Source organism: Siniperca chuatsi, linkage group LG15, assembly GCF_020085105.1.
Source record: "Siniperca chuatsi isolate FFG_IHB_CAS linkage group LG15, ASM2008510v1, whole genome shotgun sequence".
Classification (NCBI taxonomy): Eukaryota; Metazoa; Chordata; class Actinopteri; order Centrarchiformes; family Sinipercidae; genus Siniperca; species Siniperca chuatsi.
In genome coordinates, this window is record NC_058056.1 from 27,708,425 (window position 1) to 27,722,807 (window position 14,383).

The 14,383-nt window shown below is 41.0% G+C and overlaps 1 protein-coding gene across 1 annotated transcript; it reads right to left on the bottom strand.

The window, feature by feature from the left end:
* Positions 1-109: 109 nt before the first annotated feature.
* On the bottom strand, positions 110-13,794 carry egln3 (egl-9 family hypoxia-inducible factor 3). Its single transcript, XM_044167168.1, has 5 exons — positions 13,167-13,794; positions 3,335-3,454; positions 2,802-2,938; positions 1,894-1,967; positions 110-1,100 (listed from the first exon to the last, which is right to left on the bottom strand). The coding sequence occupies exons 1-5, from the start codon at positions 13,524-13,526 to the stop codon at positions 1,066-1,068; spliced, it is 726 nt and encodes a 241-aa protein (XP_044023103.1). The 5' UTR covers positions 13,527-13,794; the 3' UTR covers positions 110-1,065.
* Between the last annotated feature and the right edge of the window lie 589 nt (positions 13,795-14,383).

Genomic DNA, 14,383 nt, shown 5'->3' on the forward strand with positions numbered 1-14,383 from the left:
CGCGCTCAGAATGCTGGCGGCCATTTTAAGATTCGAGAACAAAACTCAGAGTGGAGGAAGTGTTTCTCCGAAATGATCGGCTTACAAAGTCATAATGCTCAACAGCAGCTCAGAGTGACAAAACCTTTTGGTAACACTTTATTTTATGCATCTGTAATTAATACATTTCACAGAATTGGGCCTAATAGTTCATTCTTGACCTTAAACAGTAATTTGACAAAAACAAAATGTACATTTTTGGAACGTTCGACCTCAGTCTTCCTCAGCAGATGGAGTTGAAAGTTTCACAAAAGTTAAAAAGTGGACGTCAGGTTAAGAATTCTTGTCAGTTTCCTGTGAAACATCCTCAAAAGAACGATTTGGTGCTAATTATAGTAAAAAGCTGTACACTTTAAAAAGTTGCTAGCATAAACTAGAGAGCTTTTAGTTCAGTGAGAATATAATTCAACATTTCATGTTTGTTACAGCGGCCCCGATCGGTGAGTTTTAATCTTGGGTGCTCACCAGTTGTAAAAATACCTTGAGGGCTCTGAACTTTCCAGTATTAGATGAATTTACAAAATAGAGCTTTTCTTTCACTGAAATGTATCGATGGACACAGAACAGGAGTTTGATACCTACTGCTGATCTGACTTCACCTCTCTCGCTTAGTATTTTCCACAAAATCTCGATGTTATGAGTCCCGGCTCATTTAGACATCTTTTACTAGTAAACAATAATGTTCCTCCATGATTAAACACACAACACTCCTGTGTCTTCATCTTACTCCAAAGTATTTATAAGCATCCTGTCTGTAAGACTTTTTTTTCTCATCTGTCCTCTAGATTGAAGCATGCTGAAGGCGAAGCTTTAAGGTTCAGTCCGCTGTTAGCTCGGCTCTCAGCAGAGAGTATTGCACAAACGTCATGTAAAGCAGGAAGTCCAGAGCAGCTTCAGGTTACAGCAGCACTCGCAGACCAGCGCGATGAGGGAATGCAAATTGAAGAGTTAAAACCCCTTCAGAGTCGGGAGGAATCCTGCTGTCCTCTCCTGCACACCGGGGTCCAACACCAGGTGACGTCCTCATCAGCTGGAGCTGCTGCCCTGCTGCAGCGTCAAAGCTGAAACATCAAGGTACGAGTAACAATTTAGTCACAAGATAGAAAGCATTTGAAATGTATCAGCGTTGTAAGGAGGTCCCCCACACCAGTGAACAGTACAATTACATCATTATTCTACACATTTCTTCTTGTCAACAAATCTCACGTTCAGACTCAAACCATCATGAACGTCTCTGCTAACAGGTGTGTGTGAATCACAGCCTGATGGATCTTCTTCCTCCATCGTTGTCCAGAAACTATTAAAACACATCAGCGAGCCGCTCTGCTGCACTGGGTGACATGTTCCTTCATCACCATGAACACACACACTGTAGTTTATTCTGACTCTGCCCCAAACACTCACTACAGCACCACATGTGGATTCATCCGCCGCTGGAAATAGTCCCCCTGTTAGTTTGAAAAAATTACTGTGTTTTAAAGATTTGTGTCTTCAGCAGGAACCAGTGGGCTCGGAGCTGGAAGTATTCAGAGGCGGACTAACACATTATTGGTTTTGGCTCTGCACATGAGATTTGTTGACAAAAATATTAAAAAGCAACAAAGAAACCAGTGGGTCAATAACCCATTAACCTTATGTCACATTCTGTATGTAACCTTTAAAATGTTTTCTTCTTAAATATTTTACTGGTAAATGTATACAAATTATTTATATGTCATGTAAATATGTTTGAAAGCATGTGTTGTAACGTTTTCTATCAAATGGTTTTGCCTCATTGTTTAATTAAATACTGAGAAACAGTCGTTTACTGTATGTGGTGTGTTAATCTGGGCTGTTGACAGGGATCACACGTACCTGTCACTTCTCTGAAGCGTCTCTTAGCCTCGGCTCTCTCCTCAGAGTCGAAATACCAAACTGTGATGGCGTACCTGAAACAGAAACAACAACACTGATGTTTATTACAGATCTGGGTTGATTAGCTCTTAGCCTGTAAAGAGTTTCTGGATTTTTCCACCCACAGTGTGTGTAAAGTGAATTCACACTCCAGCATGTTGTTTTGTGCAGTGAAAAGAAATCCTTTCTGAATCAAGTTTGAGTTAAAGCACCTGTACTTTCATAAAAATGCATCACATCGCCGACTCTCTGCAGTGACAGAATGTCAATGTATGTAAGTAAACATATCGTCCTCAGTATAACATGCTGTTTGTTCTAGAAATTACATGTTACAAAAACCTTTAATGTTATTACACATTCACACCAGCAGGTGGCGCCAGTTATCTGTGGATGAAGTGTTCCTCTTCTCCCTCACAGTGAAAATAAACTATTTTAATAAAACAAATCGACGCAGTTATGTGTATTATGTTTCTAAACTCATAATGGAAAACACACACACCCCTCTTCCTGTTGTGTTTACAAAGATTATAAAAAATGAGTTCCTGTTTATAAAACAATCAATTTGGGAGAGACAGCAGCTTCCAATCCTGTGAGCTGAGTCAGTGGTGGGCGGAGCTACACTGATTATTATTTCAGTATTACCTTTAGGAGACTTTTTACTCTCTACATTTGACAGCAGGAATAACTTACAAAACATTCACTACAATGAGCTCCTGAAATGTTTTTTACTTAAACGAAGATCTGAGGTAGATCTTGTTTTAAAGACTTATTTTATAAATCAAGGCTGTCTTATCTGCAGGCCAATACACACACACACACAGAGGGGGAGGGGTGAGGTACCTCTTTAAGAGTCAGTTTTGGGTCGTTACCTGGTGGAGTAGGAGGGCTGCACCTCATGTGGGTTCCTGCGGTCGGACCAGAAGAGGAGCAGCCTGTCGAACAGCGGCTTGATGTCGGCCACGTAGGATTTCCCCACCGGAAAGATCCTGAGGATGCCGCCGTGCTCCTGATCAACGACAGCACAAACATTATTATTTCACAAAGCAGACATCTGGAAATTGTTGTTGAACTCTGAATTAAACATAACTCATTTTGTGTTTCTTTTACTTCTGTTGCCACGGCATCATAACTTCATTTATCTTGTTAACTTTCTACATCAAATTCTCAAAGTTCGGACGTCATCAGGTAACTGAAAGTGTTGACAAATTCAAAAATCAGTCCTGCTTTTATCAAGTCAGGATGAGTCAAACTTTTCACATCGATATCATCACAATGTGTTCTTCAAAGAGATCAAAGTCATCCTTCACCATTTCCTCGTCAGACAGGAAGTCTCGCAATCTGACGTGTAATCATCAAGAGACTGACAGTGAATACAGTAATGAGCAGAGGTCCCTAAACGCACCTTGGCATTCCAGTTCTTGTTGAGGTAGTAGATGCAGGTGATGCAGCGTCCGTCGCTGTTTGGGTTGTCCACGTGTTTGACATAACCTGCCCCGTTTCCCGGGTAACACGCCACCATGGCCTAAAGACACACACACACACACAGTTTGATTAGAGCTCAGTATTACACCTGTAACAACATACGGAAATAAAAGGCAGCCTGTGGAAGGACAGATGAAGGTATTAAAATGAGATTTTAAACTTTTTCTGGCTCGTAAGGGACCAAAATGTTCGCTATCGTAACGCGCTTCCCCTTCGTAGGACCCTACTGCTAACGCTACCCTGAAGTGAGCAGAGACAACAGGAAAGAAAGAAAATTGTACAACTTAAAAAAGATGAAAAATAAAAGCAATACAAAAGAGAAGAGAATGCCGAGTAAAACAAAACACATGGTTGTGATGCAATTTTTAGTCAAATATGGAGTTTGTTTATGAATGGTGTAGCGTTCGGGATCGGACCCTGCCTGTGACCAATTTACTTATCAAGATATCGTTAATATTTATATTCTCAGTTGTATAAACACTGTAGGAAGAAGCTCAAAGGGCTAAGAGAAAATGAAAAGAGTTGGATTAGACATAATCATTGATTCTTTTGAAGTACCAGAACTTTCTTCTCTATTTTCTTAACATGTTTCTATTATATGTAACTATCTTTAGTGTTTAAATATACATTTAACTCTTCATATCATGATTAGGAATAAAACTGAAGAAGCTGAACCCTGTACTGTTATTTTAGGTGTAAAATCTTTGCTTGAAAAACTGTTGCTAAAACTAATGTTTATCATTGTTTATGTCTGACGTAATATAGCGTTACAATATTTCGATGCATTCCTCTCAGTAAAACAGCCAGCTTCAAAAACTGAAGCACTTTAAAAATCGGCATTGAACGTCTGTTTAGAGTCGTAATCGTAGATCGGATAGTTCCTGGCTTCATCGAAATAAAAGTGTCAACATTTGATTGAAGTTCTTGTACAGCTGCTTGTTTTTGGACAACGTGAAACAGAACTTTCACTTCATTTGTTAAATGAAAAAAAAGCATAGTTTTGATTTTGTATTGTAACGGCACTGGTATCAAACAATTCAAGTGTTTCTTCTCACTATGATACAAAACTACATAAATAGCATGTACTTCAGGACATAAATGCAGTGCCGTGTTTAGTGATGAGGAAGAAGAGGAAAGAGCTGTGACACAGTTTCTGTTGAAACCTGAAATAACCTTCAAAATAAAAGCTCACATGTTGCCAGACATGATTACAGAAACTTCCTCTACGTGTGTGTGTGTGTGTGTGTGTGGGTGGGTTATTTGCCAATATTTCTTGTGCACAGCAGGGGTGTGTGTTGTAATTGTGTGTGTACGGCTTCAGCCGCACGTACACAAACCGCACACACGCGTGTTCATGTTTGCATGCCTGTGTGTGTGTGTGTGTGTTGGAAGGAAACTGGATCAGCTACACTTGTGGTTGCAGCAGTGATAAGAGCCGTCGAAGCCTTAAAGACTCTGCAGACACCAACAGTTTAAAGACTCCGTCAGGAATCTAGTTATGACTCAACGTGTCATCATGGAGGTCAATCAGGGTGTAGCCTCACCCACCACCTACTGTCACTCCCAAAATGATTGACAGGTCTTCTAATACACTAACAACTAAATATGAGTTTTTAATGTGTGATGCAGGAAAACGGTCCGATGTTTCCACTTATGATGGGAAGGAGGGAAAAATATTAAAATATCTGAAGCTTACAGAAAAGTCGCAGCTGTAAATATATATATTTCTGTAAAACTAAAATATACTTGAGCATAAAGTTCAATATTGAACTGGGAAAGAGTAGTTTGAAAGTTCCTGAAAAGGCTAGTAGGTGGTCTTTTCTTTTGTCAAACACATCTCAGTGGATGGTGTCTGCATTGTAACTGTAAACTCCATGCACTGAGGGAGACCATGAGATGCTGTTGAAAGCTCTGAGAAAAGCTAGTAAGTAGACCTTGAGGTTTAGTATATTTCCTATAGTAAAAGTTACAAATAAAAATGCATTTGTGTTGTAAAATGTACAGTTTATAAACGTATGCATCTTTCATGATCGTGGTCTTTTATTCTTTTGACATAATCTCATCTATAGGTCAATTTATTAATTAGGCAAATTTATTTCCTCATTTAATTATTTTATATCCATTTATTTATTTATTAAACTCAACTTTTAAAAAGGCATTGCGGACAAGAAGTCCTTAAAGTGCTCAGAAAGTGGAAATTTAAAGATCTGATGTGTGATCAAAAGCTCCAGAAAACAGCTACTAAATGGACCTCATCTGCTGTTTCCAGGATCAAGAATGAACTGTGAAGCTCAAGCATATCGTTATATTTCTAATAGAAGGTTAGATTTTAATTATACATAGTTTGTATAGAAAACATTTTGTAAATGACAAATACGACTACTACGGGAATACTACAAAAATCTGTAGGAACCCTTTTTCTTTTTCTTTTTTTTACAGGTTTTTACCTGATTTAGTATTTGCATTCATGTATGTATTAATTTTTTGTATGTTTTTTATTAAATATTTGAAATAAAAAAACTAATCCAATGAGCCCTTGTATGTCTGACTCATTTGATTACGACTGACGCTTGTAAATATACTTACATTTCTCCAACCAAAATAGTGTTTGCAAAAAATAAATTGTCTTAGAAAGTCTACAAACCTGCAGCCTTGTTTAATGACAATTCTCCTGAAACTTTATCAAATTAATTAACTGTACGAGTGCTTACATAACAACGATGATAGAAAATTATCGATTATGATTATTATGATCGAACCCTGAAAGTTTGCGAAACTTCAGCATAGAAATCATGCAGAGTATTAATTTACGTCTGTGTACAATGGAAACGTTTTCCAAACAGGGCGCGGGGGGTTTCCCCGGCCCCCTCCCTGCAGCGCTGCGACCTTTCGACCCTGAGCAGGAAGCGGCTGATAAGCTGAGAGCAGCAGACGTGAGACTCTGTGTCAAAGTCAACAAAAGGCTCAAACCGTGGATTTCCTTCCAGGAAAAACAAACAGCTGATCCGGTCACTAACACCCGACCTCTGCGAAGTTATTACAGGTCATTTCGCTTCATATTATTTAAGTATTTTAGAGGCATCAAGTATTTCCTTGTGTATTCATTTGATTTATTATTGACAGTGTAACCGTTTGTGACCCGACTCCTTTTCTGATCGGTTGTTGCAGCCTGTGGCTCAAGTATAAAGATGATGATGTTGTTACAGACCTTCATCAGGCTTTAAACTGCTTTGTCTATAAACTTAGTGCTGACAGTGTGCAGGAGTTTACTACCGTCAATAAGTTTGCATCTAAACTTCATTTTAAAAAACGGTTAAGAACATTTTCAATATAAAACTACAGCAGATAATAAACATTATCAACTGTTCAGATATATATGTAAAGATGATTAAAGTATAGAGGGAAAAGGTTACAGTATATCAGGGTTTATTCTGATTATTGGAACGATAAATAAAATATACCAGAAATGTCGACGAAGCTAAAACATCAACAGCGCCTTTTTCTTTAAGAAACGGAGGCTATTTAATTTAAGGACGTGGTTATTGTTTTATAAAAAAAACATTTCAAGCATTGTATATTTCAAAAGTATTCACAATTTTTTAACCGTACAAATAAGTAAATAAAAAAGAAAACTACCATAAATAACTTTTTACCCTGTGGGAAAGTTGACATTTGGCCCCCACACAAACCAGATTCCTCTCCACAACTGAATTTATTTATTTATTTATTTAATATATATATATATATATATATATATATATATATATATATAAAAACAGTAAATTCAGTCTTATGACATGGAATAGAGGGATCAATCATCTTGTTAAGTGGAAGAAAATCTTTGAAATTTGCTAAAAGCAAAAAAATGCTGTTTTATTTTTGCGGGACTCATCCCTCTCAACCTGAAGCCAATAAATACAAAAGGGATTGTAACAAAATGTCCTTAATACTTTATTTTTTTAAATGCATTTGGTTCTACTAATATAACTGTTTGATATACCATATGAGAGCCGTCTTTTGTATTTGATAAAACAAACATTGAACACAAACATTTACGAACAGGTAAGATCAAACCTCCTTAAAACAGACAAGTTTGTTAACAAAACCTCTCCAAAACAAGTACCGACACTGATTTACACCAAACAGCATCATCTTTGACATCTCACTGACGTCAGTGTCGGCCACCTGACCCCGATGATTACACATAGATCTCACGCAACCCCCTTGTCTAATGCCTTTATTGTGACGCACGTATGTACCTGAATTAATGTTTGAACACAGCTTTTGTGTGTTCATTTAAGCGCATTAAAGAGACAAAACTAACTCCACTAATGCACAACACGTCGACGGCTTCACTGATGTCAGCGGCATCACCTGCAACCATCTCATCAACGACATCCCCCGTTCTCTTTAGAGCTTTTATTGTGAAACCCCTCTCATTGTGAAACAAAAGCGTGCAAGGGCCTCTCCACCTCTACACGCTCCATAAAACTCTCACATCCCGTTCCCTTCCTTTTCTTCACGATCATCAACACACATGCCGTTTTATACAGGAAGGTCACGGCGTAGATTAACCCTCATCAAACACACGGGCCCCTGAACGCTGCCATCAACAACAACGACAACACACCTTTAGTAACCTAATTGACGTCAGCGTTTACCACCTGACGTCTGTTTACACATGCATCGCATGCAACCACATCGATGCAGTGCCCCCACCCTGTTCGGACTCTCTTATTATGAAAAGCCCCGCTCTAAATGTGAAGGGGGAGGTTAGTGGGTGGGGTGGGGGAGTCGAGCCCCCCGCCAGCATGCGTGCGAGGGACTCCAGAGCGGCACGTAGGTCGGGTCTCCTCGGCTGCCAATGACGACAAACCCCCAGCGCTGATAAAGAGTGGCTGAACTTCTCTGAAACCACAGGCAGTCTGCGCTGAGGGGAAGCCGGGAAATCATGCAAGATTGTTTACACGCCGCGCTGAAGCACGTACACACACACACACACACACACACACACACACACACACACACACACACACACATCATCATCATCATCATGATGCAGCTGAGCTGCTATGGAGTGAAAATATGCAGAGAAATACAGGAGGGCTGGGCGGTGAGGAAATGATACACTGGAAAAAAGGACTAAAAAAACAAAACGCCTCAGAGAGCTGAATTCAACTTATCTTATCTTTCTAGTAGAAAGGAGGAGGAGGAGGAGGAGGGGAGGGGTGAGGGAGGAGGGAGGGAGGGAGGGATTGTGGCGAGGTCTGTGCAGTTGTTCGGCTGCTGAAGGTTTAATGGCAGAGCTACGTGTGGAGCGTGAGGCTGCAGTCTGGCAGGTTTTCATCTACCTCACAGCATCGATCTCAACACAGCGGTTCCCAAACCGGGGGGGGGGGGAGACTAAAGCCGAAATTACATTGAGGCCAATACTGCCACAAATATCTGAGTGATGAAATAATATAACATGATATCAAGTACAACATTCATTCATTATTTTTTTTATAAAAAAATAAAAAATAAAAAAATCGATTAATCTGCTGGGAAAAAATAAAAATCAATAAAATGTCATAAAGTAGTGAAAAATGCGTGACGTGACGTCTTCAGATGCCTTGTTTTTTTCTGACCAGCAGTCCGACGCTGAAACGTAATCGATTCACGGTCACATTAAAAAGGAAGAAAAGCAGCAAATCCTCAGAAATGAGATGCCAGAACTAAAGATTTTTTGGCATTTTTGATTGAAAAATTATTAAAGCGATGAATTCAGTTGTGTATTTCTTCCTATTTTCAAGTTCCATTGTTTCTCTGGGTGTTCATTAATGTATTTTTAAATTATGTATTTACTGAGGGGGGAAAAAGATCCAATTATCAACTTAGTTGGATTATTTTTTTGTCGTTCGACTTATTGACTAATCGTTTCAGCTCTGGTAAAGATGTAAAATATGTTTCCTTTTCCCCGTACTCAGAAAGTCTTTTCATTGTTAATCCAGTTCAACCTTCTCCGTCAGTGTAGTCGCGTTGGGAGGGGGTCACTTCAGGTTGTCTAATTACAGCATTCTGATTAAATTAGTTCCTGATTTGAATCAAAATGTTGCCAGTTTTAAACAAAAAAAGTTCTTGTTCGGCTGTTTGTGCTCAGCTGACATTGAACATTCGAGAACTTTTTTTTAACAAAAACCTGTTTTCAATTTAACATAAACCAAAGTACGGTATCAGAAATGTATCGTTTCTGTATTGGCAGCATCCGAACTCAAAAACCTTTCTAGAAGTAGAAAAAGAAATGTGCTTTAAATTTAGTTTTGGAAATGGTCTCAATCCACAGGGGAGCATAAAACTCTTCAAATCAGCCAAACTGGGGAAACAGTTCTAAGAACTGGTGCTGGGGTTTAAAGTATGTGTTTATTAAATGTTAAATTAACTGTTCTCCAAACAGCTGTAAGAAGACAAAAGCTTCTTATCCTGCTGTTTATTCTCCCGCAGCATCTCCAGATACCTGTGTGTGTGTGTGTGTGTGTGTGTGTGTGTGTTCCTATTGTAACGGGGTTGACCTGTTTTCTTAAGACGTTCCATCTGATAACGCACACACAGACACATGTGATAGGGGCTCACTGTACACTGCTGCCCGCGAAGACGAGGGCGGACATGCTGGGAGTGTGAGTGTGTGAGTGTGCGAGTGTGTGAGTGAGTGTGTGTGTGTGAGTGAGTGAGCATTAGTGTGTGCTGAGGAGGTGCGGGGGAGTGAACAATTGAGTTAAGTAGCCGAGTGTGTACGTGAGAATTTCCACTGCTACATCTGCATAAGCTCTCACACATGAACAGGAGTGTGTGTGTGTGTGTGTGTGTGTGTGTGTGTGTGTGAGAGAATTTCATCAACGAAAATTATGGCAATAAATGTCATTTGAGCCTTTTTCCAAAAAGAAATCGAGACTAAAACGAAATTTTAAAAAAGTAACCGCTGAAAACTGAAACTCTGACCAAATACATGTCGATTTTAATCAACGAATAAAAACTAAACAACGTAAAAGACGGACGAATGAACAAACGAATGAATCACTATTTTAATGTCTTACTCTAAAGACCGGCATGCATCGCCGGGTTATGCCTCTGATTGGCACTTCTCTTCCTCAGAAATTGATTTAACTATTAAATTAGACTCCGTTAATCTACGATGTCGCTGAAAATTAGACAAGAAGCGGCAACGAAACAGCGACTGGGACGAAAACATGCAGGCAGCACGAAACAGTACGTTCAGATGACCAACGCGTTACTAAAACTAGACTAATCAAAGTGAAATGTGACTACTTTTTCAATGTTTATATATGGATTAGAAATGTGAACGCTCCTGCAGGTATTTTTCCTGCGAAAAGGCAGCAGACTTTAAAAAGGAGCATTCCTGGTAAAAACCCGGATCTACATTCCCCATATTCAGCCCCCGCCAACACGCCTGCCTGTATGATGAATCAACACACGCTGCAGCAGCAGAGGACACCCAGAGGACCTGAACTGCTCCAGCTAATTTCCTGTCCTTCCTGGAGCATGTTCTGGTTTCTGAAGCATTGGCTCGGGGCCCAGAGTGGGTCACTGGACTGCTGCCAAAAGGCTTGCACATTAAAAAGGAACAACATACAGGGACTCTCCCACTGACACCTGCGCCATTTCAACATGTTTCCGTCCGAAAGACATCAAGCTAAAAAAGAAAAGCTTCGGTCCATGTGGCTTTGTGACCAAAACTGACCCGAGTCGAGCTCCCTGCTCTTCTTTGATTTTGAAAAAGCAGCAAATACGTCGAGTATAATGCAACAGTCCTCTTATCAATACTACCCCGTGGAAAGCTGAGAGAAACTCGTACAACATGCTGTGCGACAGTCATGGTTTGTGCATTCATTTAAATGGCCAGGATCATTTATATCATATATAATGTGTTTCACAAGCAGACAGCAAACATGAACACCAACATACTGTTAAGTCAAAGCAGCCACAAGCAACTACAGGAGCGCTGAACTCATGCATGAAAACTGCAAGGAGCGGAAGCAGGGAGTGAGACAGCACCTGGACGCACACTTCACACAGGAGACGAGGATCTAACGACACCCGTTGGACCAACGATGGACCAGTTCACACGAGACAGCTGACACTCTTTGCTATTAACAGAGAAACAGCTGTTAACGCAGACTCACGTCTGCAGCGCAGTTCCTGCACTTCACTGATGAAGCCTGAGGAAGTCCGTATAATTCTCAGGTTTATTATTAAACGATCAGGGTTTTTTTTCCTGTCTCCGCTTCTGTCCATATGCATGACCTCTCTCTCTGAGGTGAGGTTGTTTCTGTATTATAGACTAATACATATTATTGATAAACAACGGATAAAACAAACAAAGTCAAACCTCTTTCTTAAATACTAGTGCACTACACATAAATCCCAGTTAAAAAAAAAAGGAGAAAGTCATAAGTTTAACTTTTATTTTGCCTGATTTTGGGCAAATATCTACTTCCCATGTCCAGGACTGTGGCAGTTTTCAACACTAAGTGTGGTGCACCTTCTGGACCGCTAGAGCCGAGTAACATTTTGAGGAGGAAAGTAATCTGTAATGAGATACAGCTGTTAAAGACAAACACTGAGCGCCCTGAGTGGTGAGTCCAGTCCAGTATCCGACCTCGGTAGTACTGAACGAACTTAGCACAAAGTTTGTAAAGCGAGGGAAGCCGAAACAAACGTAACTTTACAGCGATTCTGTAAAACTTAACCAAAGTCTGTAAAAATGGGGGAAACCTGACGCTGGACTGCAGACGGAGCTTGTTGCTGGTGAAGAAAACATGAAGCAAGTTGAGAAAGAAAGAAAGCTGCTGCTTTTCACTAAAAAACACACATCTAACAGACGTCTGCACCGCAAACCCTCCGCTCACCGGGATCACAGCGCACGCCGGCAGTCTCCGGTTCAGTAAAGAGACAAGGGGAAACTCCAAATCACAAAGAAAATGAAACCACGTACACGCGGTTACTGTGGGGAATGTAATCAAAGCATAATATGATACAGTACAGACGTCCAGTGTTGCTATCAGCGGGAGAAATTAAACCATAGATCATAAGTTACACTCGGGTATCTACAGCAGGACCCCCCTTAACTCCTCACATTAAGTACTAACCCACCTCTCCAGGTGTCGTATAGTGAACATTTAAAAAGGCCTTGCACACCTTTAGTCACCTGTCGGCTTTGTCGCACCCGTTAGGGCTGGACAAATCACTTCTTTATAAGTCCAGTGACATCACGTGTCATTTCCAGTATAGCTCTGCCAAACCTCAACCGGAGCAGAACAGGTGCAAACACCTGCGGGGGTGGGGTGGGTGCAGGGCCTTTATGCAAAAATGTGAAGGAAAACTTTTGGATTCTTTCATGGCAACATTATTTACACAGAATCTGGTGTTTTCTCTCTTAATAAGAAACTTAATAAACCAAAAAACATAAATGTTGCTGGCTTTAATGTGGTTATGGCTGTAATCAGTAAGAGCAGGTTGTGCTTCGTTATTATTAATTATTAATTATTATTATTATTAGTAATACTACAAGTTATTGTCACTTTTAGCCTTCTTGATTATTAAACATCCATTGCACATAAAGTGCAGGGTAAAATGTGTTCAGTCCACTTTGTTTCTTTGCTTGTTATGTTGATTCCTTTGTAACTTTGGTCTTTTATTATCTTGACTTCCAGGTTTCCAGACTGGACCACATCGCGCTCCCAGCCGGCCCCTCTTACCTTGGATCTCTCCTGGATCTTCTTGCTCCCGAGCCGGCTGGCGCACACGGAGATCAGCTTATCGATCAGGTTGAGCAGGAAGCTGATGGCCTCGCAGCCGCGCTCCGACCCGCTCACCCAGGCGATCTTATCCCCGCGGATGCTCCTCCGGTGGACGCCCGGGACGGAACCGGCCAGCCGGCCGTCCTGCAGCGCTCCGGAGCGGTGCATCTCCTTCACCTGATCCAGCACGACGTCCCCGGCCAACTCCCCGAGGAGACCGTCCACATAGCAGAAGCCGTGAGCCTGCAGGGCCGGGACGACCCGCTCCAACGCCAAACGCTCCAGGTCCGAGTCCGATACGTGCTCGATAACAGGCATTTTACCGACACCGAGAGTCACGGGCTCAAAGTTCTTAGAGAGCAGAATAATGTGCTTTTATAGGACAGGTAGGCCGAGATTAAGTACTTTGCACTCTTTGTCATGTGATGTTTGACTGACAGCTGAACTCCAACAGTAAAAAAAAAAGAGAAGATGAGGAGTTTACCGGAGAGCTGATCCTGCGTGTCTGAGCTCACGTTACCACCTTGCTCTTATTAAGGCTGCAGCACCGTCAAGGCAGCACTTGTGCAAACACACTACTTCCGGTTTGCGATTTCAAAATAAAAAAAGGCATTACTGGCTGACAGGAACGAGGACATCAGAGGGCCAGCTCATGTTAGATGTTTCGGAGATAAAGTCAGAGAGGCCAGATCGAGGTGGTTTGGACGTGTTCAGAGGAGAGACTGAATATATTGGTAGAAGGACGCTGAGGTCGGAGCTGCCAGGCAGGAGGTCTAGAGGAAGACCAGAGAGGAGATTTATGGATGTAGTGAGAATGGACATGAAGTTAATTGGTGTGAGTGAAGAGGACGCAGAGGACAGGGTTAGATGGAGGCACATGATTCGCTGGGGCGACCCCTGAAAGGGAGCAGCCGAAAGGAAAAGAAGAAGATTACTGGCTGACATCAACTTTCCTTGCATAATATTTTACAGGCTCGTCCCTGCTCAGTATGGATCGTAGACCACCACCATGTATTGTACGGTGCGTTTTCTTTTCTAGAAGTGCATATTCTATTTTTAGGGTGACACGATGCTTGCTGTTATTATAGTGCTACAGCCGAATAACCCAGAAAATGCATCAACAGCTAATTATTATCTTTGAAAAGTCATTTATCAAGCAAAGATACCAAAACACT

Coding starts and splice junctions, on each gene's coding strand:
- egln3 (XM_044167168.1), bottom strand. CDS start 13,526: ATGCCTGTTATCGAGCACGTATCGGACTCGGACCTGGAGCGTTTGGCG. Junction 1,968..2,801: donor CAGCCCTCCTACTCCACCAG/GTAACGACCCAA, acceptor TTTCTGTTTCAG/GTACGCCATCACAGTTTGGT. Junction 1,101..1,893: donor ACGCTTCAGAGAAGTGACAG/GTACGTGTGATC, acceptor TTGATGTTTCAG/CTTTGACGCTGCAGCAGGGC.